Source organism: Eremothecium gossypii, chromosome IV (assembly GCF_000091025.4).
Source record: "Eremothecium gossypii ATCC 10895 chromosome IV, complete sequence".
Classification (NCBI taxonomy): domain Eukaryota; kingdom Fungi; phylum Ascomycota; class Saccharomycetes; order Saccharomycetales; family Saccharomycetaceae; genus Eremothecium; species Eremothecium gossypii.
The window spans coordinates 1,327,504-1,355,477 of NC_005785.6; the positions used below are offsets into that span (position 1 = coordinate 1,327,504).

At 52.5% G+C, this 27,974-nt stretch overlaps 12 protein-coding genes across 12 annotated transcripts; 6 read left to right on the forward strand and 6 right to left on the reverse strand.

The window, feature by feature from the left end:
* Positions 1-23: 23 nt before the first annotated feature.
* AGOS_ADR353C (ADR353Cp) lies at positions 24-851 on the reverse strand (the record flags this gene model as incomplete). The annotated part of the gene is made up of 1 exon (NM_209802.2): positions 24-851. The coding sequence occupies one exon, from the start codon at positions 849-851 to the stop codon at positions 24-26; it is 828 nt and encodes a 275-aa protein (NP_984449.2).
* A 381-nt stretch (positions 852-1,232) lies between these two features.
* MYO2 (myosin 2) lies at positions 1,233-5,909 on the forward strand (the record flags this gene model as incomplete). Its single annotated transcript, NM_209803.1, has 1 exon — positions 1,233-5,909. One exon carries the CDS (start codon positions 1,233-1,235, stop codon positions 5,907-5,909), a length of 4,677 nt encoding a protein of 1,558 aa, NP_984450.1.
* A 315-nt stretch (positions 5,910-6,224) lies between these two features.
* AGOS_ADR355C (SNAP receptor SNC2) lies at positions 6,225-6,628 on the reverse strand (the record flags this gene model as incomplete). The annotated part of the gene is made up of 2 exons (NM_209804.1): positions 6,225-6,473; positions 6,548-6,628. 2 exons carry the CDS (start codon positions 6,626-6,628, stop codon positions 6,225-6,227), a joined length of 330 nt encoding a protein of 109 aa, NP_984451.1.
* A 176-nt stretch (positions 6,629-6,804) lies between these two features.
* SCD5 (Scd5p) lies at positions 6,805-9,225 on the reverse strand (the record flags this gene model as incomplete). The annotated part of the gene is made up of 1 exon (NM_209805.2): positions 6,805-9,225. The coding sequence occupies one exon, from the start codon at positions 9,223-9,225 to the stop codon at positions 6,805-6,807; it is 2,421 nt and encodes an 806-aa protein (NP_984452.2).
* Positions 9,226-9,986: 761 nt separating this feature from the next.
* On the reverse strand, positions 9,987-13,382 carry MIP1 (DNA-directed DNA polymerase gamma MIP1; the record flags this gene model as incomplete). Its single annotated transcript, NM_209806.1, has 1 exon — positions 9,987-13,382. The coding sequence occupies one exon, from the start codon at positions 13,380-13,382 to the stop codon at positions 9,987-9,989; it is 3,396 nt and encodes a 1,131-aa protein (NP_984453.1).
* Positions 13,383-13,807: 425 nt separating this feature from the next.
* Positions 13,808-14,497, forward strand: VMA4 (H(+)-transporting V1 sector ATPase subunit E; the record flags this gene model as incomplete). Its single annotated transcript, NM_209807.2, has 1 exon — positions 13,808-14,497. One exon carries the CDS (start codon positions 13,808-13,810, stop codon positions 14,495-14,497), a length of 690 nt encoding a protein of 229 aa, NP_984454.2.
* A 296-nt stretch (positions 14,498-14,793) lies between these two features.
* Positions 14,794-16,065, forward strand: MRS2 (Mrs2p; the record flags this gene model as incomplete). The annotated part of the gene is made up of 1 exon (NM_209808.1): positions 14,794-16,065. One exon carries the CDS (start codon positions 14,794-14,796, stop codon positions 16,063-16,065), a length of 1,272 nt encoding a protein of 423 aa, NP_984455.1.
* A 400-nt stretch (positions 16,066-16,465) lies between these two features.
* On the forward strand, positions 16,466-18,649 carry GIP4 (protein phosphatase regulator GIP4; the record flags this gene model as incomplete). Its single annotated transcript, NM_209809.1, has 1 exon — positions 16,466-18,649. The coding sequence occupies one exon, from the start codon at positions 16,466-16,468 to the stop codon at positions 18,647-18,649; it is 2,184 nt and encodes a 727-aa protein (NP_984456.1).
* A 182-nt stretch (positions 18,650-18,831) lies between these two features.
* Positions 18,832-20,163, forward strand: PRP45 (mRNA splicing protein PRP45; the record flags this gene model as incomplete). Its single annotated transcript, NM_209810.1, has 1 exon — positions 18,832-20,163. The coding sequence occupies one exon, from the start codon at positions 18,832-18,834 to the stop codon at positions 20,161-20,163; it is 1,332 nt and encodes a 443-aa protein (NP_984457.1).
* A 64-nt stretch (positions 20,164-20,227) lies between these two features.
* POP5 (RNA-binding protein POP5) lies at positions 20,228-20,731 on the reverse strand (the record flags this gene model as incomplete). Its single annotated transcript, NM_209811.1, has 1 exon — positions 20,228-20,731. The coding sequence occupies one exon, from the start codon at positions 20,729-20,731 to the stop codon at positions 20,228-20,230; it is 504 nt and encodes a 167-aa protein (NP_984458.1).
* A 244-nt stretch (positions 20,732-20,975) lies between these two features.
* On the reverse strand, positions 20,976-23,846 carry ALA1 (alanine--tRNA ligase; the record flags this gene model as incomplete). The annotated part of the gene is made up of 1 exon (NM_209812.1): positions 20,976-23,846. One exon carries the CDS (start codon positions 23,844-23,846, stop codon positions 20,976-20,978), a length of 2,871 nt encoding a protein of 956 aa, NP_984459.1.
* Positions 23,847-24,090: 244 nt separating this feature from the next.
* KRE5 (Kre5p) lies at positions 24,091-27,972 on the forward strand (the record flags this gene model as incomplete). Its single annotated transcript, NM_209813.1, has 1 exon — positions 24,091-27,972. One exon carries the CDS (start codon positions 24,091-24,093, stop codon positions 27,970-27,972), a length of 3,882 nt encoding a protein of 1,293 aa, NP_984460.1.
* Between the last annotated feature and the right edge of the window lie 2 nt (positions 27,973-27,974).

Genomic DNA, 27,974 nt, shown 5'->3' on the forward strand with positions numbered 1-27,974 from the left:
AGAGCAAGTCACGTGGCATACATTCAGACGCCCCACATTACTAACCAGATGGCCAGCACAGCGAACGCCAACGCAGCCATATCGCACATCGCGGCACGTTGATTAGCCAAGCGTGCGGCCAGCCTTTCACCACGCCGCATGTCTGCAGCACGCTTCTCCAGCACGGCCGCGTGTTCTAGGCGCCGAAGTCGCGTCTCCAGTGCGGCGGCCGCCGACCTCCCATGCGCCAACCGCGTCTCCAGCGTCTGCAGTGTGACCAGCGCGGGCCGGAACGCGCTTTCCAGGCGGGCGCTGAACGCTTCCCGCTCCGCCGCCCGCACCGCGTCTGAGGGCGCCTCCACAACCTCCTGCTGTAGCCTCCGCACCGCGCCCGCCTCGCGTGCAGCTTCCGCCCCCAACTTGCCAAGCGCCGCTTCCACTGCCGCCAGGGCGTCGGCGCGCGGAAGCAGCCCACGTGTCACAGCGGCCCGCGCCCGCGCGTCTAGCGCGAGCACCTCTGGGCGCCCGTGGCCCGCGGCTGGGCCGCTACCGCTGGGCGCAGCAGTGCCGCTCCGTCCTGCTGCGCCCACGTCCAGCGCCAGCACCTCGGCCACAGTCGCCGCGCTCTCGACGCTGCCCACAGACGAGCCCAGAGCGGCGCGACCTTGGGCGGCTGTCACGCGCTGTTCTCCCGCAGGCTGCAGGAACTGCTCTACTAGCCGCTGGGTCCGTGCTGCAGGCACTGACACGCTAGCCGCTGTGTTCGGGGCCGCGCCAGGCGCGGTGGCGCACTCAAAGAGGCAATCGCTAAACCGCCCCGCTGCCGCGCCCACGCCGCTGCGTGCCCCTCTCCGCTTGCGACCGTGTTCCATACTGCCGCCCGGTGCAGGTTACTGACGCAGCGGGGCCGTCTCAATCAGGGTGGGGTTGGCATTTTTTGTGGCAGACCGGGTAATGTCTTACCCGGTCTAGTGCTGTCGCGTCCTCTCGAACCGGTAGCCGAACCTTTATTAACAGCTTATCCTTTCGCTCGAAAAAAGGATTGGAAACAGCGGTTTTGTATGGTTAGCAGAGGCTTGCAGAGGGATTTTGCGTGTGATTCAGGACGTTTCAGCAGGATTTGAGCGCGTTGAGCAGTTGCAGGGGTTGCGCGGGTTTAGAGAGACGTTTCGGACCCGATACAGGCTATAGAAGAGCAGGGAAGCTGCATAGATAAACGCAGGCCAGCAGAAGCAACAAAACAGACCATCAGAATGTCCTACGAAGTTGGAACGCGTTGCTGGTACCCGGACAAGGAGCAGGGGTGGATCGGGGGGGAGATCACGAAGCACCGGCTGGTGGGCGACAAGTACCAGCTCGACCTCACGCTCGAGAACGGCGAAGTGGTCGAGATCACGGCGCCGAGTGTGGAAGAGGGCTCGTGCGAGGAGCTTCCGCTGTTGCGGAACCCACCGATTCTTGAGGCGACCGAGGACTTAACGTCGCTCTCGTACTTGAACGAGCCTGCGGTTTTGCACGCGATCAAGGCGCGGTACGCGCAGCTAAACATCTACACGTACTCGGGTATTGTGCTTATCGCGACGAACCCGTTCGATCGGGTGGATCAGCTCTACTCGCAGGACATGATTCAGGCGTACGCAGGGCGGCGGCGGGGCGAGTTGGAGCCGCACTTGTTTGCGATTGCGGAGGAGGCTTACAGTCTGATGAAGAACAGCAAGCAGAACCAGACGATCGTGGTGTCGGGCGAGTCGGGTGCGGGCAAGACGGTTTCCGCCAAATACATCATGCGTTACTTTGCGACAGTAGAACAGAGCAATCTAGTGGGGAGTGGTGGCTCAATGCATCACATTGAGATGTCGGAGACGGAAAAAAAGATCTTGGCCACGAATCCGATCATGGAGGCTTTCGGAAATGCAAAGACGACGCGAAATGACAACTCTTCACGTTTCGGAAAGTATCTAGAGATTCTGTTTGACAAAGATATTTCCATTATCGGCGCTCGTATACGGACCTATCTTTTGGAACGGTCGCGGCTTGTGTTCCAGCCACCCTCGGAACGGAACTACCACATTTTCTATCAGCTTTTGGCAGGGTTGCCGGAGGAAACGAAGAAAGAACTGAAGTTGGGTGGTGTAGAGGAATATCACTATATGAACCAGGGAGGCGCGTCAGAGATCCAGGGCGTGGATGACCGCGAGGAGTATGCTATCACCACCAAGGCCCTCTCTTTGGTCGATATCACAGAGCGCACGCAGACTGCGCTATTCAAGGTCTTGGCTGCGTTGTTACACATCGGTAATATAGATGTCAAGAAAACAAGGAATGATGCGTCAGTAAGTGCAACTGATCCTAGCTTGGAGATTGCATGTGAGTTGCTTGGCATTGATGCATACAATTTCGCAAAATGGATCACCAAGAAGCAGATTACGACTAGGTCGGAGAAGATTGTTTCGAATCTCAACTACGGTCAGGCCGTTGTGGCTCGTGATTCCGTTGCCAAATTCATATATTCTGCATTGTTCGACTGGTTGGTTGAGAACATAAATAATGTCCTATGCAACCCAGCAGTGATAAATGAAATTGCGTCCTTCATTGGCGTCCTTGATATCTATGGGTTTGAACATTTTGAAAAGAATTCTTTCGAACAATTCTGTATCAATTACGCGAACGAAAAGTTGCAACAAGAGTTCAATCAGCACGTCTTCAAGTTGGAGCAGGAAGAATACGTAAAGGAAGAGATACAGTGGTCCTTTATTGAGTTCAATGATAACCAACCATGCATTGACCTAATTGAAAATAAGTTAGGAATCTTATCTCTCCTTGATGAAGAATCCCGACTCCCAGCTGGTTCGGACGAGACTTGGACACAGAAGTTGTACCAGACTCTAGACAAACCCCCAACGAATACTGTTTTCTCTAAGCCTCGGTTTGGCCAGACGAAGTTTGTTGTTTCGCACTACGCCCATGATGTTGCGTACGACGTTGAAGGCTTCATTGAAAAGAACAGAGATACAGTGTCTGACGGCCACCTAGAGGTATTAAAGGGGTCAACAAATGAGACTTTGCTTGCCATTTTAGAAACAATTGATAGAAATGCCGCAAAACTGGCTGAGAAATTGGAGTCCCAGAAAAAGCCTGGACCTACTACCAGAACTGTTAATAGAAAACCTACGTTGGGTTCTCTTTTCAAGCAATCGTTGGTTGAATTGATGAGTACAATTAACTCTACGAACGTACATTACATTCGGTGCATCAAACCGAATGAAGAAAAGGAGGCATGGAAGTTCGACAACTTGATGGTGCTTTCCCAATTGAGAGCATGTGGTGTTTTGGAAACGATTAGGATTTCATGTGCTGGGTTCCCAACCAGATGGACTTACGATGAGTTTGCCTTAAGATACCATATATTGGTGCCATCAACCAATTGGACTAAAATCTTTGCCACTGGCACTACTGAAGAAGAGATCAATCAGCTTTGTAAAAACATCTTGGATACCACAGTTACTGATAAAGAAAAATACCAGTTGGGAAATACCAAGATTTTTTTCAAGGCTGGTATGTTAGCGTTCTTGGAGAAGAAGAGAACTGACAAATTGAATTCTTCTTCTACTATGATCCAAAAGAAGATTAAGGGTATTTACTACCGTAGAAGGTACCTCGAGATCACTAATGCTATCAAAAGAACCCATTCTGTGGCAAAAGGTAATCTTCTTCGTGCTCGCATTGACTTGGAATTCAAGACGTGGGCAGCAATCACAATTCAGTCTCTGTACAGAGGATCCCTTATTCGCCGCGATACCATCCATCTGTTAGATTCCATCATCAGGACTCAGTCTCTCTTGAGAAGATCATTAGCTCGCAAGGAATTGAGGGCAAGACTCGAAACTGATGCTGCTATAACGATTCAGAAGAACATTAGAGCATTCAAACCAAGGACAAGTTACATTACAAATAGAAGAAGTACTATTGTTGTGCAATCCTTGGTGAGAAGAAGATTCGCAAAGCGGAAGCTAGAAACTTTGAAACAGGAGGCGAAGTCCGTCAGCCACTTGAAGGAAGTATCATACAAACTAGAAAACAAGGTCATCGAGTTGACAGAGTCGTTGGCTGCTAAGGTCAAGGAGAACAAAGACTTGAATTCCCGGATTAAAGAGCTACAGTTGTCTCTAAACGAATCTGCCAATATTCGGGAATTGTTGAAGACCAAGCAGGAAGAGTATCGGAAATCCATCGATCAACAGAAGGATACACACGCTGCTGCCTATGAAGAGGTTACTGGTAGATTGACTCTTGCGATGAAAGAAGTCGATGATGCCCGGCAGGAGATTGACCAGTTGAAGTCCAAGCAAGAGGACTTAAAGTTGGAGGTAAAGGCGAAGATTGAAGAACTTTCGAAGGTTAGACAAGATTTGTCTGATTCTAGAACGCAGAATTCAGATTTGTCGAACGAGGTCTCGTCATTGAAAGAGGAAATTGCTCGCTTGCATAATGCTATTCGCAATGCTCCTGCCACTGGCACCTTATCGCCCACTAGGAGTAAGCGTATTAGCTCTTACAGCGGTTTAGACAACATCGGCTCACCTAAACAGTGGAATGTTGTCTCCCTGAATAACGGGCTGATGGAGGAAGAGACTAGGTCCATTATGTCACAACTTTCTCAGATAAACGACGAGCTATACAAATTGTTGAACGATGATAGACCCTTGACATCCGAAATTGTAGAGGGATTGTTGAAGAGCGGTAAGATCCCCCAGCCAGGATTTGCCGCCAACTTAACCCGGAAGGAGGTATTGTATCCTGCTAGGGTTTTGATTATCATTTTGAGCGATATGTGGAGGTTAGGATTAACCGAGCAGAGCGAAAGGTTCTTAGCTGAGGTCTTATCTACGATTCAAACGTTGGTGACGAACTTAAAGGGTGACAACGTGATTATAAACGGTGCCTTCTGGTTGACCAACGTGCGTGAGCTGTACTCCTTTGCTATTTATGCGCACGATTCTATCCTAAACGATAATGCCTACATTAAGGATTTGAACGAGGATGAATACAAGCAGTACGTCACACTTGTGAGTGTTTTGAAGGATGACTTTGAGTCATTAAGCTATAATATCTACAACATTTGGTTGAAGAAATTGCAAAAAGAATTGGAAAAGAGGGCCGTTTCAGCTGTTGTTATGTCTCAGTCTCTTCCAGGGTTCATTGTACCTGAATCCTCTGCTTTTTTGCCAAAGATATTCTCGAGCTCCAGCAGCTACAAGATGGATGATATTCTAACTTTTTTCAACACGATATACTGGTCCATGAAGGCGTACCATGTGGAAACGGAAGTGTACCGTGAGGTCATAATGTCGTTATTGCGGTACGTTGATGCCATCTGCTTCAATGACTTGATCATGAAGCGGAACTTCCTGTCTTGGAAGCGTGGCTTGCAGTTGAACTACAATGTGACGAGATTGGAGGAGTGGTGCAAGGTTCATCACATTCCCGAAGGTAGCGATTGTCTAGAACACATGCTGCAGGCTTCAAAGTTGTTACAGCTAAAGAAGGCCAACATGGAGGACATCAACATTATTTGGGAGATCTGTTCCTCTTTGAAGCCAGCTCAAATCCAGAAATTGATTTCGCAGTACTCCGCCGCAGACTATGAAGTACCTATCCCTCAGGAGATCCTCAGCTTCGTGGCAGACAGAGTCAAGAAGGAGTCTGCGCTCTCCAATGACGGCAAGTCGGCCTCACACAGCAGTGACATCTTTTTGCCCGTGGCCACCGGTTCTTTCGCGGATCCGTTCAGTCAGATAGAACCACGCGAGATCAACAAGATAGAGGCTCACATTCCGGCTTGGTTGAACTTGCCAATATCAAGACGGGTCGTAGAGTTGATTACAGAAAATGTCTCTGCTCAGGAATCCCAGGCACAGGACTTGGAGTAGTCCCTTCGCCTCTGCTCCCCTCGGAAAGCAACATGTATATGTGTTTTGTTATATTAAAGACCCAATTTACATATCGTTATGAATACTGATTTATATTAAAGACTCTTTCATAGGAAACGGGTATTTAACTGTAGTTTACAAAAGTAAGCCGGCAACACGCCGCAGCGCGCGCCTGCAACCGGCCAAGCCCAGCATAGATCAGCATCGACTGCTGACACCGCCGGCGGTCGCGCCGAGTGGCCCGCAGCATTGTCGGTGAAGCTGAGCCTCCTAGTATCATAACCAAAATGTGGCAGTCCGCCATCCCCCGCCCGGTTAAGTGAAGTGTACGACAATCGGCACGATGATAACGATCAAGAGAAGTACCACCACAAGAACTAAGCATAGCCGCATCTTCAAATCCTTCCACCACATCTGTTTCCGGACGCGGTTCGCGCCGCGCTTGAACCCTTGCGCAGACACAGCAAGGTTGTCCGCCTTGTCCTGTATCGACGTCAACCGTTCACCACGCTCCGCCACCTTGTTGATATTATCCCGCATTATGCCTACCGTGTCATCGATTTCCTGTGTCCTGTTAGTGTTCTGTGCTCGTTTGCTCACGCCTACAGTTTCTCCTACAGGCCTGCTCCACTACATACTGCTTTCAATGCGGCCGCTTTGGACTGCGACTGCGCCCCCTCTGGGGGAACGTATGGGTCATATGGCACAGACGAAGACATAGCAACCTGCAACTCCTGTAAGTTATCCGTAAATGCCTTGGAACTCTTATTCCTAGGTCGCTTTGTGGTCAATAGAGAACTGGACCATTATCGCTTAAGCTTTATAAAATTGAGCCACCGTCACGGATTGTTGAAGTAATTATATACGAAATACATAACGGTTATATGAGTCGACGCTATCTTCTGGTGTACGAATGATGGATCCGGTCCACCTGCTGCTGAAGCGCCCTGAGGTCGCCAATGATGTTGGTTTTAGGCGGCAATGGTTGAGATGCATGCTGAGGGGGCTGCAAGAAGTTGTTGTGGGGGAGATGTTGCTGATGAAGTAAGGGCGACGACGAAAAAGGAGGGTTCGGTGAGCCATAGCGGTTAGCAGCAAGATAGGCGGGTTCGTGCTGCGAGGGATGGGAGGAAAGCGCTGCATAGCCCGGCTGGGTATTCGGTATCACATATCCGCTTGTGGGGGCATATTGAGATGGTGCGGTATGCTGGTTGGTGGATGAGGGTGAAGAGGAGGGCTGGAAGCCACCGCCATAGTATGGACGCTGCGGGTCTGGGACGGCGAGCAAAGAATGGCTTGGCTGCGGCGATTGCTGGGAGACCATGGCGGGAAGATGCATTGGCGAGTGCATCGGTGAAGAAGAGCGGTAGTAACCGGTCGACTGGGGCTGCAGGACAGGCGTCGAGGAGCGATTGGCGGGCACAGAACCTGAGTCCTGGGATTGCTGGTAGTAGCCTGTGCCCTGAACCTGCAGCAGTGGCGGGTTGCCCCCCTGGTAATAGCCTGTGGCCTGAGGCGGAAGCGGCGGGTTGCTATTCTGATAATATGCAGAACCCTGGACCTGGAGCGTAGGCGCCGACAGCGGCGATGCAGTATTACGGTACAGCCCCGGGGCCTGCGCCTGGTGTGCAGACGAAGAAGAATCCTGCTGGGGGAAGCCAGCGTTGTGTGCCTGGTGTATGGAAGTGGCCGCCGGCTGTTGGGTCCCGTTCTGCGGGTAGTAGCCCGTGCCCTGCGCCTGCAGGGCGGGAGTGGATGCTTGCTGTGGGGCGCCGTTCTGCTGGTAGTAACCTGTGCCTTGGGCTTGCAGAGCGGGAGTGATCACCTGCTGCTGCGTCCCGTTCTGTTGGTAGTAGCCCGTGCCCTGCGTCTGCAGGGCGGGAGTGGATGCTTGCTGTGAGGCGCCGTTCTGCTGGTAGTAACCTGTGCCTTGGGCTTGCAGAGCGGGAGTGATCACCTGCTGCTGCGTCCCGTTCTGTTGGTAGTAGCCCGTGCCCTGCGCCTGCAAGGCGGGAGTGGATGCTTGCTGCGGGGCGCCATTCTGTGCATAGTAGCCCGTACCCTGTGCTTGCAGCGCAGGAGTGGACAGTTGCGTTCGGGCGCCGCTTGGGCCTTGGAGTTCACTGCGCGGGCCCTGGGTATCTGGTGCGCTGGGTTCGGACTGGTGCAAAAGCGGTGTAGTGACAGGAGCGGCAGGCGCCTTTGTGAAAGACGATATGGTCGCTTGCATATGAGAGCGGAAGAGGTGGTTCGCAGACCCCGTGGCCGTGGGCTTCAGAGGCTCCAGCGCAGGCTCCTCGCCGGAGTCTGCATTGGACGACACGGAAGCCATATACTGCGTCGCAAAGGAGCCCTGTGCGACGTTATCGGCGGTCTGTATGTGTTTGAAATGGTTCAACGAGTCGCGCATATCGGCAAGTTCCTCGCGCTCCTCCACGGTTTCCGGCTGTTTCGGCGCTTCGGAGACAAGAGCAGTGTTGCGCGTCTTGCGCTCGGCCATCTTCTTAAGCAGTTGGTCCATCGGCATCGAGAAGTCCAGGGGCTCGTTCGGGTCCTCGCTGCCGTCGGCCGCGTCTTCCGCGGCCTCTTCCTCCGGTAGCTCCTCGTGGAAGGTCACCAGGTTCTCCGAGAATGAGACCTTCTTGACCCGCCCGTTTCGCTTGTTAATCTTACGCCGAATGTTCTTGCGTACAGTCTTCCCTGTCAGCAGCAGCGACGCAAAGCTGTCAAAATCCACACGGTTGTCTGCAGCGCTCTTCGGGTCTTCCTCCACCTCCTCGTACGTCTCCTGCCCGGCGTCCAGCGAGAGAATAGACCGCGGCTCAGGCACCGCAGCTCGCTCGAGAATCATCCGCCGCGTGGGCAACACATTAGCCTGCAATGCGTGTGCTATCGTGCGCATGATCGCATAGAACTGTCCCGGGCTCACCGCCATCTGACACGTCCGGAAAATGCTCCGCGTCCGCTCCTTCACGGAATCACTTAGCTGGAAGTTTCCCAGAAACCGGAAGATGTCCTCCTCCAGACGTAGCGTCCGCGAACGTCGCCGCGATACCATGCACTTGTACCACAGTCGATACGTCTTCAGCTCCTCCGGCGCCAGCTGGCTCCCCGAAAGTGACAGCGGCACTCGCAGGTCCTCTGCTGTCTCTCTGTACTCCTCCTGCGTATCCTGCGTCCTGCGGCCCGCCGACTCGTCTTCCCGTTGTTCCTCACTGAAGTTGAACGATACTGTAGGTGGCGGCGCACTGCCTGCAGAACTCTCCGGTCCGTCCTTAACATTCAGACCCGGTACATTAAGCCAATCGAACGACATCTGATAACGCTGTGGGCCTGCCGTAGCTCTGCGGTGTTACAGGCTTCAGGAAGTCTGCGTTGTTCTTTCTTTGCGTGCTCACTAAAATGGTCCGAATACGACCGCGAAAGCCCACAAACTAGACCTGAACTTGAAGCACTTCTGCTAAAACAGCAATGGTGAGAAGAAGAAAGGCGAGTGCAGCCAAGAGGGCATTCGGCGACGATAGTGACAGCGAGAACAGTAGTGAGGATGCATTCCAGGGCTACGTGAAAAAAAAAGCTGCACTGGGGCATCAGAGGGCGAGCGCAGTTGACGCCAGCATCGCTGAGGCCGGCTGCGACGGAGAGGCGCAGCCGGCGACAGCGGAGGCAGCACCTACGGCGCCAGTAAGGGCAGCAGCGTATGTAGCAGCGGCGCAGCAACGGCGCGAGGACGCCGTGGAGGCGGCAGCGCTTCGCGCAGAGCTCTCGAGGCGGCTGGACCCGGAAAGCAAACAGTACATCACAGCGACGTATGCGAGGCAGCAGAAAGTGACGCCGGCGGGCGCGGGGGCGATGGAGAGTGCGGCAGCGTTGGCAGGCGGGCACGGATCCGATAACGATGTGTACGTAAGCCCCGCGCCTGTGCGCGATGAGCTGCAGGGCGCGGTGGCAGCGTTCCTGGAGTCACGGCGAACGCCGGAGGAGCTTGCGCGGCTGCGGGCGGCGTACCTGGAGCGGGCAGGGGTGCAGGCGGGCGCGGATCCGTAGGTCGTGTAACATAATACTACAATGCAGTGTCTATAGGTGCGGACGGTCTCTTAAATAGTTGCGTGTGATGGCGGCTGCGCGCAGATCTGCGTCCTCCTCGGCTAAGTCGACGCTGGCGTGAAAGGCGTCGAAGGCGGCGGGCCCGCCGATGGCGATGCGGTGGCTGCGGTTGATGACGCGGGGCTTTCGGCGCGACGCGGGCTTCCGCTGCTGGGGCTGCGGGGGTGCGAGCGTGGTGGTATCTATGGCGTTGATGCTGAGCTTGCCGCCGCCGTTTGCGGCGAGGTAGTCTGCCATGGTGACTGTCTCTGCGCGGTCGGCGGAGAAGGCGTCCCGGAGAAGGAATTCGCGGTAGTGCTTCTCAATGTCGGCGACGGATGCTTTGGAGTCCTGGATCTGCATGTCGAGGAAGAAATTAAGAAACGCCGCGTCGTAGGTGCTGTTGTAATAGGCCAGCACGGGCTGGCGCTGGACAACCGGGTAGTCCGCGACATTGACGGCTGGGTTCGGGTTGTTTAGGGCGGCGTCGGGGCGGGCGAGCAGGTCGGTGATGGTGACTCTCTCTCCGTGAGGTACGGGGGTCTGGTTTGACGGTGTCACACAGTCCATGTCGACCTCCTTCCTAAGCACATGGTCGATGTCGACTGCCGAGAAGAAGGCGCAGTTCTGGGGCAGGTCGTCGATGCCGATCTGTTCGCAGAATATGGCGCGCGTCCACAGGTTGGCAACCTGCAGCGCGAGTGCAACACGATAGCGGTCTTCGTTTGCCACGAGGTAGCGCAGTTCGTCGTGGATCGAGATGCATACTCTCGCGCGCAGCCGGTATTTCTCGATGAGGTAATGCATGGAGCAGAACAGAAGGTGCAGATAGTCGACACCCGACGACTGGATGGCCCAGTTAATGCGGGAGGGCAGGAATGTATCCTTGCCGAGATTGCGCTTAAGAAGTGATACGGTTATTCCTGCCCCGAGAACAGGCGTGCGCGGCTGGTCCTGCTCGGCGATGTGTTCCAGCTTGTTGAATAATATGGACTCTGAGCCTCCGAACCAGAACTTCTTGAATATCTTGGAGTGATAGGTCTTGCCCTTGGTGGCTTCATACAGGCGCTCCGCTGTCGCGCGAGTCTGTTCTTCGCTGAGAGTTGGATTGAACTGCTTGAGCAGTTGCGCGGCGAACCGGACTCCGGCGCCGTAGATGCGGCCGTAGTTGAATATCTTAGCTTCATTGCGTGAGCATCCCAGTATACTAGCTGTCTTTGTATGCATATCTGTTCCTGCATCTTTCGTCCCCTCTAGGCACATATAGCCAATAGCGGTACCCCCGTGAATGTTGAAAACAGAGTCACCGATAAGCGATGCTATCCAAAGCTCCTCGCTATCCACATCTGCGCCCACAAAGCTATAGCCCTCAGGCGCTACAATCTTTGTCTTTAGCTCGGACCCAATACGGTTGGCCTTGGCGTTGGAGGCAGTAAGCCAGGTATTTTCTACTGCTCGGCGAGTGACTGTGCCCATAGGAATGATTTTTGGAATAATGGCCCCAACCTGATCATCGCGGGAGGGAGTACCATCAACCATAGCAAATTGGTCAGGGAAATCCTCTTTGGAGACCACATGCTGCGTCTTAATTCTTTCCCTTGCGGCGGTCCAATATGACCCAGATGAATTGATCTTGAGCGCTTCACGAGCAAGACTGTATTCTGACTGAAGGACATTCTTATCCATAAAGTGCATGTATGGCTTGGAAAACAGTGTGGTCGTTCTCTGTTCGGCGCTGCTAGGGTGCGGAATACGGAACGCAGTGTAACCCACATTCCGGTCGAAATCAGGGCTATTGGCTATTGCGTAATTCTTTTTGAGAAAGGTCCCGGCATTTGCGTCAGGAACCTCAAAGCACCAGCCGTGCTCTTGGTTCCATACAACGGGATATCCCTCCCAGGTGAGCTTGAAGAAGAGAGGAATTAGCCGCGATCGTATGGTAATGTTTGGTTTTTTATCTGTTCCTGTAAAGAGCGACCGGTACCATGCGGGATATCCAGGCATCTTTTGCCTCTTAGCAGGAACGCCCTTTTTGGTTAGCTTCAGAGGCGAAATAGTCCAATCAAGTTGCTTATACCATGGATCATTTTCATATACCTCTGGCTTGTCCTTCAGCTTAACAATTTCTTCGATGATCGTGATGATTTTCTCCTCAATAGCTTGCCTCGCGTTCTGGTAGAGCGTCTCCGCGCCATCTATATACTGCTTCCACATCTTGGGTTGTACCGGGAGTATGCAATTTGAGAGAAATCGCAGTGCCCCAAAGGACACTGGGTGCGGGCACTGTTCGCGGAAAAGCGGATACACCTTGTCAAATACTTTGCTAGTAGTCTCGACATCTGTTGAACAGTAGTCAACGAGTTGTTGAAACTTATCAATAACTTCCTGCTTATCCAGCGCCTCAAAGCTATCCCTCAGTGTCTTCTCAAGGTTAATGTTGCAGTGCAGCTTGGCAACGTCACGAAGAGAATTCATGGTCGAAAGATTGTACCAGTTGCCAAGCTCGAGGTCTTCATTCAGTTCATAATCCAGATCGCCATCGTTCTCCTGCTGCTTGGTCTTCTGATTCTTTAGATAGAAAGGCCGCTGCCTCGAACACATGCCAGAGGAGGAAATGTGTAGAGACATGGTATCCATGAAAAATGCCTTGGACGGTGCCAGATTGTATTCCTCCAACACTTTAGATCTGTCGTACCCCACGTTATGCCCAATGATAACCTGCGGCCTTGTCATTGTATTCAGCGGTATGAGATGCACAAAGTTATCCTCGCCGCATATATACGGGGAGCACCATAGGTACCATGCCTTGTCCGAAAGGGCAACCGCCAGGGTCGGATAATCCGAGATCTTGTACAAACACTCCACATCAAACACATATATATCCTCAAGTGGAGATGCGACCGCTTCAGGCTCGCGCCCGGGCGCGTAACGATACCAGCCTGCTTTCCGCAGCCATCGCTGCGGCCGCGGCAATATCTCCGTCGACTTGTTTTCGCACAGAGATAGATACGGATCTGATGCAAAGTGCCCAAGCCGCTGGAAATGCTCATCCAGCGTGGTGCCCTGGAGTTGCGGCAGCTCAAAACTAATAGGCTCCGAGATGCTGGTCTTCGAGCCAAGCAGACCGTGCAGTTTCAGGTACAGCTTCGACCACTTCACCAGCTTTCCACGCGCCGCCTCGTCTAGGTTGCGCCGCCGCATGCTCTCTGAGGCCCCAAAAAGCTGCTTGTGGAGCGAGTGCGACATGTACTGTATTCCCACAGGGTTCAGGCGCGGTTCTTCGTGCCACTTCGTATCATTCCGTGCCTGCTTCCGCGCTGCATCGCTATATCCTCGAACAGAAGCACCGCGAACGCTCTTGAGCCTAGTAAGGCCACACTTGATCATGGATGATGCAAACTCACTTCAACCGGAAAGTATTCCAACGAGCAAGTAGCGCTTTACCGCTGACAGAAGAGCTCATCATCATCTCCCTTGTGCCGGAGGCAGGCGCATTTTTTCCAATCTACGGACGCAAAACTACATCGGAATGTGACACTAAACAGGCAGCTGGCTAGTGTTTGAGCACAACATCAGACTCACCGGCCACCCGCGGCGCACCAAGCAGTTCTCAGCGCAGTAGCACAGCGGTTTCAGCACCACCAAGTCACGTGATAGCATTTCATTGTACGAACGAGAATATCACTATACACGATAGTGGCATTTCACGTTCAAAGCGATATCAACGAGGTGAAAGCTGGTCCCCCTTATTAGCTGGGTCACCGCCTGAGGCAGCACCAAGTACACGAAACACGCACGTACGGCACAGCAGCATGTCCACGATCACGTCTTTGACGCCGAACCAGGTCAGCGATGAGCTGAACAAGATGCAGGCCTTTATCAAGAAGGAGGCGGAAGAGAAGGCGAAGGAGATCCAGTTGAAGGCGGACCAGGAGTACGAAATAGAAAAGTCGAGCCTGGTGCGCAGCGAGACCAGCAACATAGACGCCGTGACCGCGGACAAGCGCAAGAAGGCGTCGCTGCAGCAGCAGATCGTGATGTCCAGCATCTCGAACAAGATGAGACTGCGGGCGCTGTCAACGCGCGAAGAGGTGCTGCAGGAGATATTCGAGGCTGCGCGCGAGAAACTGCGCGACATCCCGGCGAACGAGGCGCGCTACCGCCCTGTGCTGCGCGAGTTGGCCGTGGAGGCTCTGCTGCGGCTGCTCGAGCCGGAGGCTACCGTGCGTGTGCGCGCGGCGGACGCCGAGCTGCTGCGCTCGCTACAGCAGGAGATCGTCGAGCGCTACAAGCAAGAGTCTGGCCGGGATGTTGTGCTCTCAATCTCGCCGGAGCACTTGGGCAAGGATATCGCGGGCGGTGTCGTGGTGACCGACGCTACCGGGCGGATTGTGGTCAACAACACGCTGGAGGAGCGCCTGAAGCTCTTGGACACTAGCGCTCTACCGAAGATCCGCCTGGAGCTCTTCGGGCCTTCCAAGTCGCGCAAGTTCTTCGACTGAGGTCGCGGAGCTCGCGTCTGCATTTCTGTGCCAAGGTGGCGGGCGTCCCTGCTGCTCTTGCAGTAGCTGCTGGCCTCCACGAGGCCCGCTCTAGTCCCATAGCATACCTATATAGCTAAGATGCTCCTTCCGTAGGTGTGGTGTAGGCGACGTTAGCAAGATGGTATAGTGCAATTTCAGCGAAGAAAAGCGCATCCCATCTCTCGCCCAGGTGTCGCCATACCACAGTAGGTCAAGGACAGAAACGGCGCCCGCTCAGGCCAGGATCGCACCAGCCGTCAGTTACTTTTCATTCCATGTTACGGTGGATTCCTACCAGGATATGCCCCCGACTTTGCACAAGAGGCTTCGCCAGTAGCTGCGCCAGGCTCGCACAGGGCCCTGCGTTCTTTGTCAAGCCCATCACGCCCAATGACCTGTTCGTCTCATGCACTGTCTTCAACGAGAAAGGCGCCGTGACAGGCGTGTCGGAGCGGTACCCGAAGCTGTCCTTTCTGCGAGACAGAGGCCTGTACCCGCGCGATCTGCGGAAGCTGGATACATCGTCCATTGAGGTGATTCCGTCGATAGTGGTCAAGCCCACCTGTATCCTGGTCAACCTGCTGCACATAAAGGCGGTGATCGAGAAGAACAGGGTCTACGTGTTCGACACGACCAGCAAGGAAGCGGCGGCGCGACTCGGCGTGCTGATGTACGATCTTGAATCCAAGTTGGCGTCGCACAGCTCGCAGCCTGCACAGCACTACGAGCACCGGGCGCTGGAGTCGATTCTGGTGAATGTGATGACCTGCCTGGAGACAGAGTTCAAGCACCTGTCCAAGCAATGTGGGCTTGTGCTCAACGAGCTCGAGGACCAGATCGACCGCGACAAACTGCGCGACCTGCTGATCCACTCCAAAGACTTGACTTCCTTCTATCAGAAGTCCCTGTTGATTAGGGACATGCTGGATGAGCTCCTGGAGAGCGACGAGGACCTTGCGGCCATGTGTCTCTCCCCCGCGCCCGGCACTGTAGAGGCCGACGCCGCGGAGGTCGAAATGCTCCTGGAAACCTACTACAAGCAGTGCGACGAGTACGTCCAGCAGTCGGGCTCCCTTCTGCAGAACATCAAGTCCACTGAGGACGTGGTAAATATCATATTGGACGCAAACCGCAACTCGCTGATGCTGTTCGAGCTCAAGGTCACCATCTACACGCTGGGTTTCACCGTCGCCACGCTGCTCCCGGCCTTCTGTGGCATGAACCTCAAGAACTTCATCGAGGAGAGCGTCTGGGGCTTCGGTGGTGTCCTCGCCGTCTCCGCGGTCGCCGGCCTCGCCGTCACCGCCTCCAACTTCAAGGCCCTGCGCAACGTCGCACGTCTGACCGTCATGAACAGCCACTCCACCTCCCCGGGCGCAAAGAATATATCGAGTGCCCGACTCCATCTCGATCGCGACGTTCCAACCCTGTGGATGCGACTTAAGACTGCCTTCCGGACTATCTGGTTTGGCAAGTCGAGGCCCTCGCGCGATGGCCGGCAGCGCGATATGATCTGGAAATGGCTTTTGGACGACACGTCCAAATGATCTCCCACTAGTCTTGCTGCACTAGCTACACACTTGCACCTACTGCATCGTCAACTACTCCATATATAATGTAAATATCTTATCAATTACCATCGTCGACCGGAGCTGATTCAGCTTTAAGTTCTGTCGTCTCTGGCGGACTTGGTCAAAAATCAGGAACGTACGCACGAAGCCCGAACCTCCACAACACAGTGTTTTCCGTAAATCGGTGACAGTTTAGGCACTAGGCCAGCTGAGATACGTTGTCTGCGGAGCAAGGCCTTCTACAGTGGGCAGGACACAGGGCGCCGTGCAAAAGCTTTAGATACGGGGGACCTCCTATTTCATAACAGAGCGAGAACGGAGAGTGTGGGCCAAGTAAGGACGACCAAGTGGGAACCGGCGGACTGGCGAAGACGAGATGTTTGCGAGAGCTGCTGCGATAGCTTCGGTGCCTGTAATGCGCGAGGGAACTGCGCTTGACGCAATCGACAGCCGAATTATTCACTGCAAGGGCGCGTTGGCAAGGCTGAAAGAGCTGGAGCGTGTGGTGCGGCTGTTGACGGACTCCATGGCCGGGAACTCGGCGGAGCGGACGATCATACCGCTGATGAGCTACGTGTTGGCGCTGTGCCAAGGCCCACTATTTGGCGTGTCGCCGACGCTGCGCAAGCGGTACGAGCTGCTCTCGCAGATGCGGCTCGTGAAGCTGACGGAAGTGAACGCGGCAGCCAGTCTGGGCGCGGTGGACCTGTGGAGCAGGTGGCCCGCCGACGAGGACGACGCTAGCGCCGTGAGGAGTAAGTTCTACGATGAGACGCTGCATGGCCGCATCTTGGAGCATCTGCTGCACACTACCCGCAACTGCCATGCTCTTTACCAGAGGCGCCACAAGCTGCTGCTGGCTGAGCGCGATGCGTGTCGTACCGCCGAGACGCAGGAGTGGAACGACCTCTACTCGCTTGCTGTGGACGACTTTCTTGTCCCGTCAGAAATTACGCTCGGGCTGGAGCTGGCTGTCTTGATTACGGACAGGGATACCGATACCACCGATATGGCATATCAGAAGTTGAATATACAGGTGCTGGGCATGCTGCTGGAATACTTCAACGGGGTCGCCATGCCCACTATCAACCAATATTATCTGGAACTACAGCGTGCGGTCAGGAATAAAGGGATAAACCAGAACAACATTCTAACCAGCCTTCCGTTCTGGGCACACACCCTGCATAGAATTTTTGCCATGCTCCTACGGGCCAAGTACTTGCTTGATATAATCCAATCAGTCCTGAGGCTTGCCTACCTCCCGAACAAGACGCACTTCTCACATCCTACAGTTCAATTGGCTAGTCCAAATCTATATCTGTTCAGGAATGTCTTGGAGAAGCTAGACGAGATATGCTGTGGCACCACAGTCCTTTCAGCCCGTGTTACCGAATACATTAGTCCGTTTCTGCAACAGGGCGTAACCCACCGGCTAACATATGACAAGGTGGTGCATCTGTATAAGGAAGCGGTTAGACCAACGGTATCAAGTTTAACAGAAGCTATTGATCTGATGTCGAACTTGCTGAAGTCCTGGGAAGCCAGTTGCTCCGCGGAGCATATATCAAGGCTGCAAACGCTTTCCGAAGATGATGTGAGCACATTGAGCGCAGTCGAAGATAAGTTTTTAATTGACAAGAGTCTTTATGAGGAAGGACAAAAACGGAAACAAGAGAATAAGAAGTCGCCAGCGGCGAACTCTACTAGCAAAAAGCAGGCTGTCACTCTTCAGCGAAGACCTTCCAACAGAATTGTAAGTACAAATGCTTCACCTCTCCGACAGCAGGTAATCGCAAATGGCGAGAAGCGTATTTCCACCGCTCCTCCCATGCGCAGGCGCTCATTATCTCTGCAGAGAGTATCTCCTTCTCCCGATCCGGATGCCAATAGGAGGTCAAACTCATTACAGTTTTCTTCGACCAACCAGATACTACTGCAAAGCTCAGTAAGAGAGGCCCTATCGAGGTATCAATCGAGGCATGCCAATATTGAACGTCCGCTTTCCACGCCACCCGGCACCTTTCCATACCATGCATTTGCTAGCAGCATGGTTGATGAAGAGAGCCGGCGCATAGCAAGCTTAAGCCTCGCTGAGGGTAATGGACCCGCAGCAATAAAGGTCATGGCGAATATGGCCTCAGAATATGAAGATACGTCCAGGGAGTCATCCCTAAGTGGATGTTGTAACTACCAGACATATGCTAATCAGGTTTTGGCCCAACCACAGTTGGCCGGCTCGTTCCCCACGGTTCCTCTGGTAAAGAAAGTCCGCTTCACAGGTGTTCCTCCGCCGACCGAGGATGAAGATCCCAAACCTAAAAGGAAGGGGTGGTACAAAAAACCCGCTGTGCTACACTATCCTACCCCGTCGCAATCCATGATTCAGAAGAACAAGCAGCGGCACGAGGGCTATGTTTTCCGTACGAGTTTGCGTGAACAACAACGCGAGAAACACAAACAGCCTGGAAGGCGGTTTGCTGCCTTCCTGGACCATGTGAAGGACACAAATACGTTGAGTGGCCATAAAGCGGGCAAGATCAAATCGAAGTTGACGCGGTAATTAATATCTAATTCATTTCCTTAGCCAGTGGTCTAAATCACGTACACCTGTATTCTAAAAGATGCCCAAAATGGCGTCAAAAAATTCCGGTTCGTGAGACTTAACGTAGTATGTAGACTTAATCCTTTATCAGCAGTGTCTATGGTTACTGTAACATTAGATGAATAATTAGCACCCATAATATGAACTCGGCGCCGTTCAGTACGTTACTACCACCTCCAAAGAAGGAATCATCCCCTACTGTCGCGTCTGCACACCAGTCTCCTGAGAACCAGGGCGATGAGCCCGTGGCTGGTATAGTGTTTGACTCGCTACAGCCGGATGGCATCCCAAATGTCTCATTCCAGGATTTTATACCCATCAGGCAAAGGGACTTCAATATGGAAATACCCCTCCCCAGCAAGCAAGATATTGAACAAACGTTTCAGAGGACGAAGGCATATTTTGACAAGTTGCTGAACAACAAACCCGCCACCAACTCTCGGCCGAGCACTGACGCTCGAAGCGGCAAGGGGAACTATATCGAATATAAAACGACAGATGCATTAACGAATAAAAGCACATCGCGGATCATAAAGATTGTTGACCACGTAGCCGATCCACTACAGCCTTCCCAAATAAAGAGAAAGAAAGTCGTTGCCCCGCCTACAGATGAGCCTGTTGCCCCTATACTTCACAGCGCCACAGAGAAGTTGACTAAAGAGCAGCGTGAGCAATGGCGCATACCTTCCGCTGTATCTAACTGGAAAAATCCAAACGGGTATGCGATAGATCTGGAAAAACGTATTGCAATCGATGGGAGATACAACAGGGAGGGTACCGCCATACCAGCAGTAAATGAGAAACTTTTAGAATTAACGAATGCCTTGGAAGAAGCTGAATCGAAGGCACGGGAAGAAGTCAGAAACAGGGCCGAAGCTAGAAAACAAGAGGCCGAACAGCAGGTGCGACTAAAAGAAGACAAGCTACGTGAGCTAGCGCAACGCTCCCGGGAAGAACGGCAAAGAAAAAGGCGACAACCGATTGACCATGAGGAGTACGATGAATCTGCGATAATAAGACAGACAGAGCGTAATGAGAAACGGGATCAAATGAAAAATGATATGCGTCTTTCCAAGCTCAGTACGGCAGACCGCTTGCGGGTGCTCGCCCACGCGCAGGGGAGAGATGTCTCTGAAAAGATTATTCTGGGCGCAGCAAAACCATCCGAAGTGCCCGATGTTCACTATGACTCTAGGCTCTTGACTAAAGGTGCAGGCACTGCGGTACCCGGGGCCCCCGAGCAGGTATACGATGGTCCCCTCTTTGCGCAAAATGCGATGGATAGACTCTATAAACCTGCAAGGTTCACTGGACCCGAGAACGATGCTTTGGATATCCTGAGTAAGATGACAAGTGAACAAAGATTTGAGGACCAAGATCCTGGAACTTCAGTTGACCAGCAGCAGACATCGCCGGGAATGCAGAAATCTGATGCAAAGCAGGATTCCGAACACGACCTAAAACGCACGTGAATGTAAAAATGCAGAGGACTGTTGCGGGATTAGTATATTTGCTACCTCATTTTATGTACATTAATCAACCTTGATCTCTTGTATCATCATCATCGCTAACATTAGCAAACTCGTTTAGCGGATCAGAGCTCTCCAGTAGGGTCATTAGTTGCTGGTTCCTCCGTATGGCGTACCGCTCTATTTTCTTGATAGTGCCGCTGACCTTAACAGGGTTAACTATCACGTCCGATATTGCATCGATTCTTTTCATCAGCATTAACGCCATCACTACCAGCTGGTAGTGCTCTCGACTACATCGCAAGATGCCCGTCGACGTTTTGTTAGAGAAGTATTTGACCTGGAGGATTGCTGTTGCTTGAGCCAACCCGTAATCTCCAAAGTTAGCCTGCAGCACTTTCCTTAACTCCTGCATAATGCTTTTTTGTGTTATCACTGGTGAGGACATCTGGCGGTAACGAAGCTGTATATCTTTACTCGAACGCAAACATAGCTCTTCATAACTATCACTCGCATCTACAGGAGGATACAGAATTTCGAATAGAATATACCTGCTCTTGAGCCTGACCATTTTGTCCTGGTATACTACCGTAATGCTTTTAGCTTTGCGATGAAGCGTTTTCCCTTGTGCAAATTTCACCAGAAAAATCACCAAATCGTCACGCTTTAAAATATATGTTAACGAAACATAAGATATATATCATTTAGTAGATATATAAGGGAAAGGTATGTAAGTTGAACTAGACGAGAAAGCAACAAGGTATCTGAATGAATGGTACAGGATAGATGCGCCAAATGAGTTAAATACAGCTAGCTCATAATATTAACTTTTCTTTGAAAGAAGCTTCAACTTCAGCGATGGCGCTGTCAATACCAGCCGGCTTGTCTCCCATGCCCTGGAAAACGTTGCCCTTACCACCGGCCTTACCACCGATCTTGCTGGATACTACCTTCGCAAGAGCGGGTCCGTCAATACCCTTTGCGAGAGCATCGTCGGAGATGAAACAGCCATGAGCAACCTTACCCTCTGGGTCGTTACCAGTGAACAAGTAGATGGTCTTGTCCCTAGCGGAGTTCTTCAAGTACTGAACAGCCTCCGTGACGGCCTTAGGGTTGGCTGAAATGTCCAGAGACTTCACGAAAAAGGTAGCATCCTCATTCGCTGCGAAGTATTCCTTGACCGCGTCCAGGGTTTGCTTCATTTCCTTCTTAGCCTTGGTCTTAACCTCATCCTTGACCGCTTTTTCCATCTTGGTAAACTTGGTCTTCAATTCGTTCTTCGTAATAACAGAGATGTTTAATTGGTCCAGCCTGACACCAATTTCACGTATCTTCTTCTCTTTAATCATGGAAAAAGGCAGCTTATCGATGGCATCAAGCTCCAATGCAAATTCCCTGGCAACTCTCTGCACTTCATAGGCTTCACTCGCGGAAACAGCAACAATTCTTCTGATACCCTTTGCAATACCGCTCTCCTCAATAATGACAAACTCCTTAATGTCACCAGTCTTAGAAACATGCGTACCACCACACAATTCAATAGAATACTTGGCCCACTCTTCATTGCTTGGGCTTTCTAGTATTTCGTCAACTGACTTGCCGACAGAAACGACGCGCACTGGGTCTGGGTATGTCTCACCGAAAACAGCGCGGATGGAGTGGATGGACTTCGCAACATCCAAAGGTATATCTTTGTAGTAGACCGACCTGTTCTCTCTGATTTGTTGGTTGCAGATGGTCTCAACCTGCTCCAACTCTTCGTAAGACATAGGTTTCTTGTGAGAGAAGTCAAATCTCAACTTTTCTGGTGTCACCAAAGAACCCCTCTGGTCGATATTGTCACCGAGGATAGTTCTTAGAGCGTGGTTTAGAAGATGTGTACCGGTGTGGTTGTTCCTGATAGGGTAACGGCGTAGCTCATCGTACGAGGCAATGATCTTGTCACCCACACAAAGCTTCCCATCAGCCAAGTTACCGGTGTGGAAGACGTAACCGCTGTACTGCTGCACATTGTCCACGTTGAACTCGGCTGCGTCATCAATGACGAGTTTACCCTTGTCGTACTCCTGACCACCCTGCTCGGCGTAAAAACAGGTACGGTCTAGAAGGATACCATACTGTTTGCCAACCTCGGTCATCTGCTCAACAAAGTTTTCTCCATCGTGGATACGGAGAATTGTCGCTTCGATATCCTGAGTACCGTACTTGGCAGAGTCGTCAGTTCTTGGAACGCCTTCATCACTTAGCTGCGAGACCTCATGGACATTTAGCTTGATCAAGTTGGCATCGCCCTTCGAGCCGTTTTTCTTGGACGCTTCGTAGGACTCTTGCTTCGCCTGCTCGAAACCCTCATTGTCCACCTTTAGACCATGCTCATCGGCCATTAGCTGTGTTAAGTCGACTGGGAAGCCGTAAGTGTCGTATAAACGCCAAACTTGCTTCCCGTCTAGGATCTTCGAGCCACTGTTCTTGGCCGTCTCGGCGTACTTCTCGAAAAGCTTCTCACCACGGTCCAAGGTTTTCGCAAAAGAAGCCTCCTCTTCATCCAGAATATCGAACAAGTAGGACTGGTTCTTGGTTAGCTCAGGATAAACATCCTTGAACTGCTCTATCAGAGTTGGCGCAAGCTGAGAAAAGAACTTGCCGGTTGGGTAGTTCATGTACTTTCTGACATAACGAGCACCACGTCTTAGGATACGACGCAACACATAGCCTCTTCCGTCGTTGTCGGGAACACCGCCGTCGGCCAATGCAATCGTTAGCGTACGGACGTGGTCAGCAAGGACTCTGTATGCAGTGTCAATTCCGTCCTTGTCGTCCGCACCAAACTTTCCGGAGTAAGGTCTCACACCAGTAATCTCCTGAATGCGAGCAAATAGAGGCTGGAAAACATCGGTGTCATAGTTGGAAGGCACGTCCTGTAGTACAGACACTAGACGCTCAAATCCCATACCGGTGTCAACATGCTTCGCAGGAAGAGGTCTCAAGCTACCGTCATGTTCACGGTTGAACTGGATGAACACATTGTTCCAGATCTCGATGACGTTCGGGTCGTCCTGATTCACAAGCGCGGCGGCATTGCGCCCCCCTATGCGGTCGAAGTGGACCTCCGAGCAGGGCCCGCACGGGCCCTGGTCGCCCATCTCCCAGAAATTGTCCTTGACGTTAGCAGCGATCACGTGATCAGGCGCCACTCCCACCGATAGCCACAGGTCCCGCGCCTCCTCGTCCGCAGCAAGCCCCAGAGACTCGTCACCCTCGAAGTATGTCACGTACAGCCGGTCCTCCGGCAGGCCGTACACCTTCGTCAACAGCTCCCACGAGTACGCAATCGCCTCCTTCTTGAAGTAGTCGCCGAAAGACCAGTTACCCAGCATCTCGAAGAACGTGTGGTGGTACGAGTCCAGCCCAACGTCCTCCAGGTCGTTGTGCTTGCCGCCCGCCCGGATACACTTCTGCGTGTTCACCGCCCGCTTCAGCGTGTAGAAGTCCGACGCCGGGTCCACCATCCCCAGGAAGATCGGCTTGAACTGGTTCATCCCGGCGTTCGCAAACAACAGCGTGGGGTCGTCGTATGGAATAACCGGTGACGATGGCACCAGCTTGTGGTCCTTCGCCTTGAAGTAGTCGATAAACGTGCTACGCACGTTCTGCGCTGTCCATCTCTGTTTGTCCCCAATAGTCATCTTGGCAGTATTCGATAATAGCCGGATAGTGCGCAGCAACGTGAACGGTATGGCCTGGAACTGTTCCAAGAAGAGCGTGCTTATCCAGTCTTCGTACTAGGAAAGATCACGATTTTAGTTAGATGGACAAAAAAAAAATTCATCAAACATCGTTACTTACGGGAGCCATAAAAAGAAGCCAAATGTATTTAAGATCAGGTGGTCTTTAATTGCTTCTTTACAACAACGTAGCAGTACAGTCCAGATGTTGCATCTCAGGAGGCAATTGGCGGTTACATGGCTTTGCTTGGCCACGGTAGCAGCGTATGATGCTGCACGGCTGTGGCAGAGTGTTGTGCGAGCCGGGATCAACGATGTGGGACAATGGTACGGGGCACTGACCGGCGCAGAAGACGAAATAAGCGTGCAGGAGCTGTGGGCCGAGTTGGGAGAGGACGAGAGCACGCTTCTGGAACTGCTGTACGAGACGTCGGTGGGCGTGGTCGAGGAAGTAGAGCACGGCGCAGCGACGAACTGGTTTGAACTGAACGGCAAGCGGTACACGGGGTCAGACGAGTCTTTCTATCTGCAGTCCGGGGAGCTGGACGCGCAGCAGGCGGTGGCGGACGCGACAGTGCTGCGGGTGGGCGAGGGCGTCGTTGGGACGGCGCCCGAGGCACCGATCGTGGTTCTGTACGGGCAGGCGGGGAGCGAGGAGTTTGAGGCGTTCAACTGGAACCTGTACCGTGAGGCCCAGCAGGGTCGGATTCGGCTTGTGTGGCGTCCGACATGTGCGGGTGCGGGCTGCGGCCAGCCCCGCGTGGGTGCGGTTTACGCGCACGAGTACAGTGTGAAAGGCGACTGGTGGAGCAGCACAGTGCGCGGCGAGGTTGCGGTGCCCGCGGAGTTTGCTGCCAAGAAATATAGGCTTGGTGGCGTGAAGGATGAAAACCTCTCGCTACTGGACCTGAAAGTTGCGGCCTTGATTGCGGAGCAGCATGGCCGCACAGAGGACTTTGCGGAGACGCTCGAGTATGCGAGACAGCTCATCAACAACTTCCCGCTGCTTGCTGAGCACCTGGTAGACCGCGAGGTAGATACCAACTCGACGGAGGTGCAGTTGGAAGAGGTGACCGCGACCGGGGTGACGTACGATGCAATTGGGTTGTACATCAATGGCCAGCCGTGGAAACTGTCGTCGCTCGACATGCGCACGTTCCTGCTGGCTATCATGAACGAACGGAAGAAGATGCAGCATCTTGTTACCACCTTGCAGAGCAAGTACGGTCAGTTAGGCGTAGAAGATGCCAGGTCGTTGCTTTCGAAGTTCTGCCAAGTCAGTGTTTTGAATGCTCAGGACATGCAGCCCGCTCGCTACGATTTCCATCGTGTTCCTGGATTCAGCGAAAGCGTAATCTACTTCAACGATATAGAGAAAGATCCGCAGTACAGCAATATGAGTACCAAGCTGGAGAGCATCTTTGAAAAGTCAGACTACGGCGTGATTCCTTCGTACCGCAAGAACTGGAATGAGCTCGTATTCGTTGTGGACTTCGACTCGCTTGATAATGAAGATACCAGGGAAATATTGAGTGGCATGGTGCGTGCGTTCAGTGTAGCTGACGAGGGCTATCCGCAGCGGATTGGCTTACTTCCACTTTACCGGGGGGATTCGAACCCCATCGTTGAGAATATCTACCGGCATAAGGAGTCCGGCATCGCAGAGGTGAAGAACTACCTTAGGTTGCTAGTCCTCGGAGAGCGGCCCGGAAGTGAAGGAGCTGCCGATATCCCACCTGTCAAGAAAATATTGCAAGACTTCTCCATCTTCAATAACTCTCTGCTAATCAATGGTCAGATCCATCCGTTCAAGAAGAACACCTGGCATTATCTAATTGCATCTACTGTGAAGCACGATGTGGAAATACTGAAGAGTATGGCAGGACGGTTTCCTTCAACTAATGTGAGAGAATTGTTACATAGCAAATCTCTAATCACCCGTGATTCTCGTTACATTGTGGACTACTTTGACGATGCTACGTACACAGTTGAGCAGATAAGTGCTCTGGATGACCTGGAGAAGAGAGTCACAGTTTATCAGAAAGGTGAGGCCAAAAAGCTTTATCACACTATCACGTTAGTAGATGATTTTGAATCGAAACCGGCCCTGGAAAGATTAAAAAATTTACTTCAAATAAAATTCAATGGGGTACGCATAAGGTTGCTTCATATCGGCGAGACTTTTAGCTTGTATGAGGAACTTCAGAGATCACTGAATGAAGAAGAAAACCCATTGGACACTATTGGTGCGCTACTCCGCAAAGCTAGAGATGCTCCAAGGTTCTATACAGCTATCGCTGAACGTCTGCAAGCATGGGTCCCTGATCTCACCCGGGAGCAAACTGTAGGAACTGCCTTTGCGGTTATCAACGGCCGCTATGTTCAATTTGGCCCGGAAAATTCTGTCAGCAAGAGCTTGTGGGAGTCCTTCCTACAAAGGGAAGCCAGTCGCACTTTGGATCTGCTAGGGATCGTGGACACACATGTCCCAGGCATGGGCGATGCCAAGGAAGACTCTGATTTTGTCGAACAGCTTACTTCTATTTTAAGTCAATTGTTTTATTCCGGCTCCAACATATTCCATAGCGGTATCGAACATACCAGCGAATCTACATTACCCAGATTGAACATCCTGGAGATATTGCCGGATGAGCTAACTGGGGCGCTCATAGCCAATGGTAACCGAGCCGCGCCGGTCGAATTAGCGGTAATTTTGGATCCTCTGGAGGAGAGGTCACAGACTTTCCTACACTTAGTCGACCAAGTCAAATCTTTGAGCTTCCTTGACATCCGGCTTCTACTACTACCCACCAAAAAGCTCACTATCTTCCCAATACACAGGATCTATTCCGATGATGCTCTCTCGCTAAGTCCTACGGAAGCATTCACCGTGGGCAGAGAACTCCCACACTTTTTATTCCCTGAGCCTAGCAACCCTGAGGTTGCTAGCATTATTATTGAAGGATATGCATTCGACGAGAAATTGCCAGTTAGCAAGACAACCGTCGAGAGTCGTATGGATGTGTGCCTGGAACTTCTAAATGCCGAAGGTGAGGTTGTAGACTCGACCTCAACGATGAGTGTGTTTGGCTACTTCCAGTTCCTATCGCCTACCTTAGGGTATGGATTCTCCATCAGAAGCTGCAGCCCAGAATATGAAGTGACATCATTTTCAACCAATGCGAAGGCAGACTACGTCCCCAGTGCAGAAATATCCATAGTAGACGTTACTCCTCAAAGGGTCTTCGTGAAACTCCGTGGGACAGACGAAAAGGCCACAGGGCGTGATACTAATGAACAGGAGGGTATAAATATTTACGTCAATATTTATGACCGATCTGACGAAACATCTTTTAAGGAAAAGTTGTTTGCTATTCTTGCAGGCACACCGCAACATACTTCGGTAACATTTTGGCTCGCGTATGGCGCCCCGATTTCGCCCGACCTGCAAGCCGTGCTGCGCACCGCCGAAAGCTTGCCTGGTCGCCACGTAGCCTGCAAGCCCATTCGCTACGCCTGGCCCTCCTGGCTCCGTCCCCAGCGCTTCGTTGACCGCAGGCTGGACGCAGCCCGTTTGCTCTTCCTCGACGTAATGCTATCACATACTATGCGTGGCCGGCTGATCATGCTCTCCCTAACCGAAGAGCGCACTCCAGATGTCCTAGAGCTCTCTGAGCTACAGACTTCCGCGTACCTAACCATGCGCCCTCACCGTGGCCATGGCTACTGGGAGGAGGGCTACTGGCAGAACTACCTTGGTAAACATAACCTCAGGTTCTTCAACCCCTCGCGTACCTTCGTGGTCGACCTCGGTCGCTATCGTTCTCTCAGTGCTGGTGACCACCTCCGTGTTCACTATCAGAGGCTGTCTGCAGATGCAACTTCCTTATTGGACATTGACCAAGATCTGGTCAATAGTGTGCAGCTGCTCCTGAAAATTCGGCCCCTACGCATCAATAAATTCCTGCCCCCAGCAACCGGGGAATGGATTGCCGCATGGCCTAGTAATTCTGTGAATGACTGGACCGGGAACCCTCCCGACACCGAGTCAGCCTCCGAGGAAGCCCTCGACCACGACGAGCTCTAGGG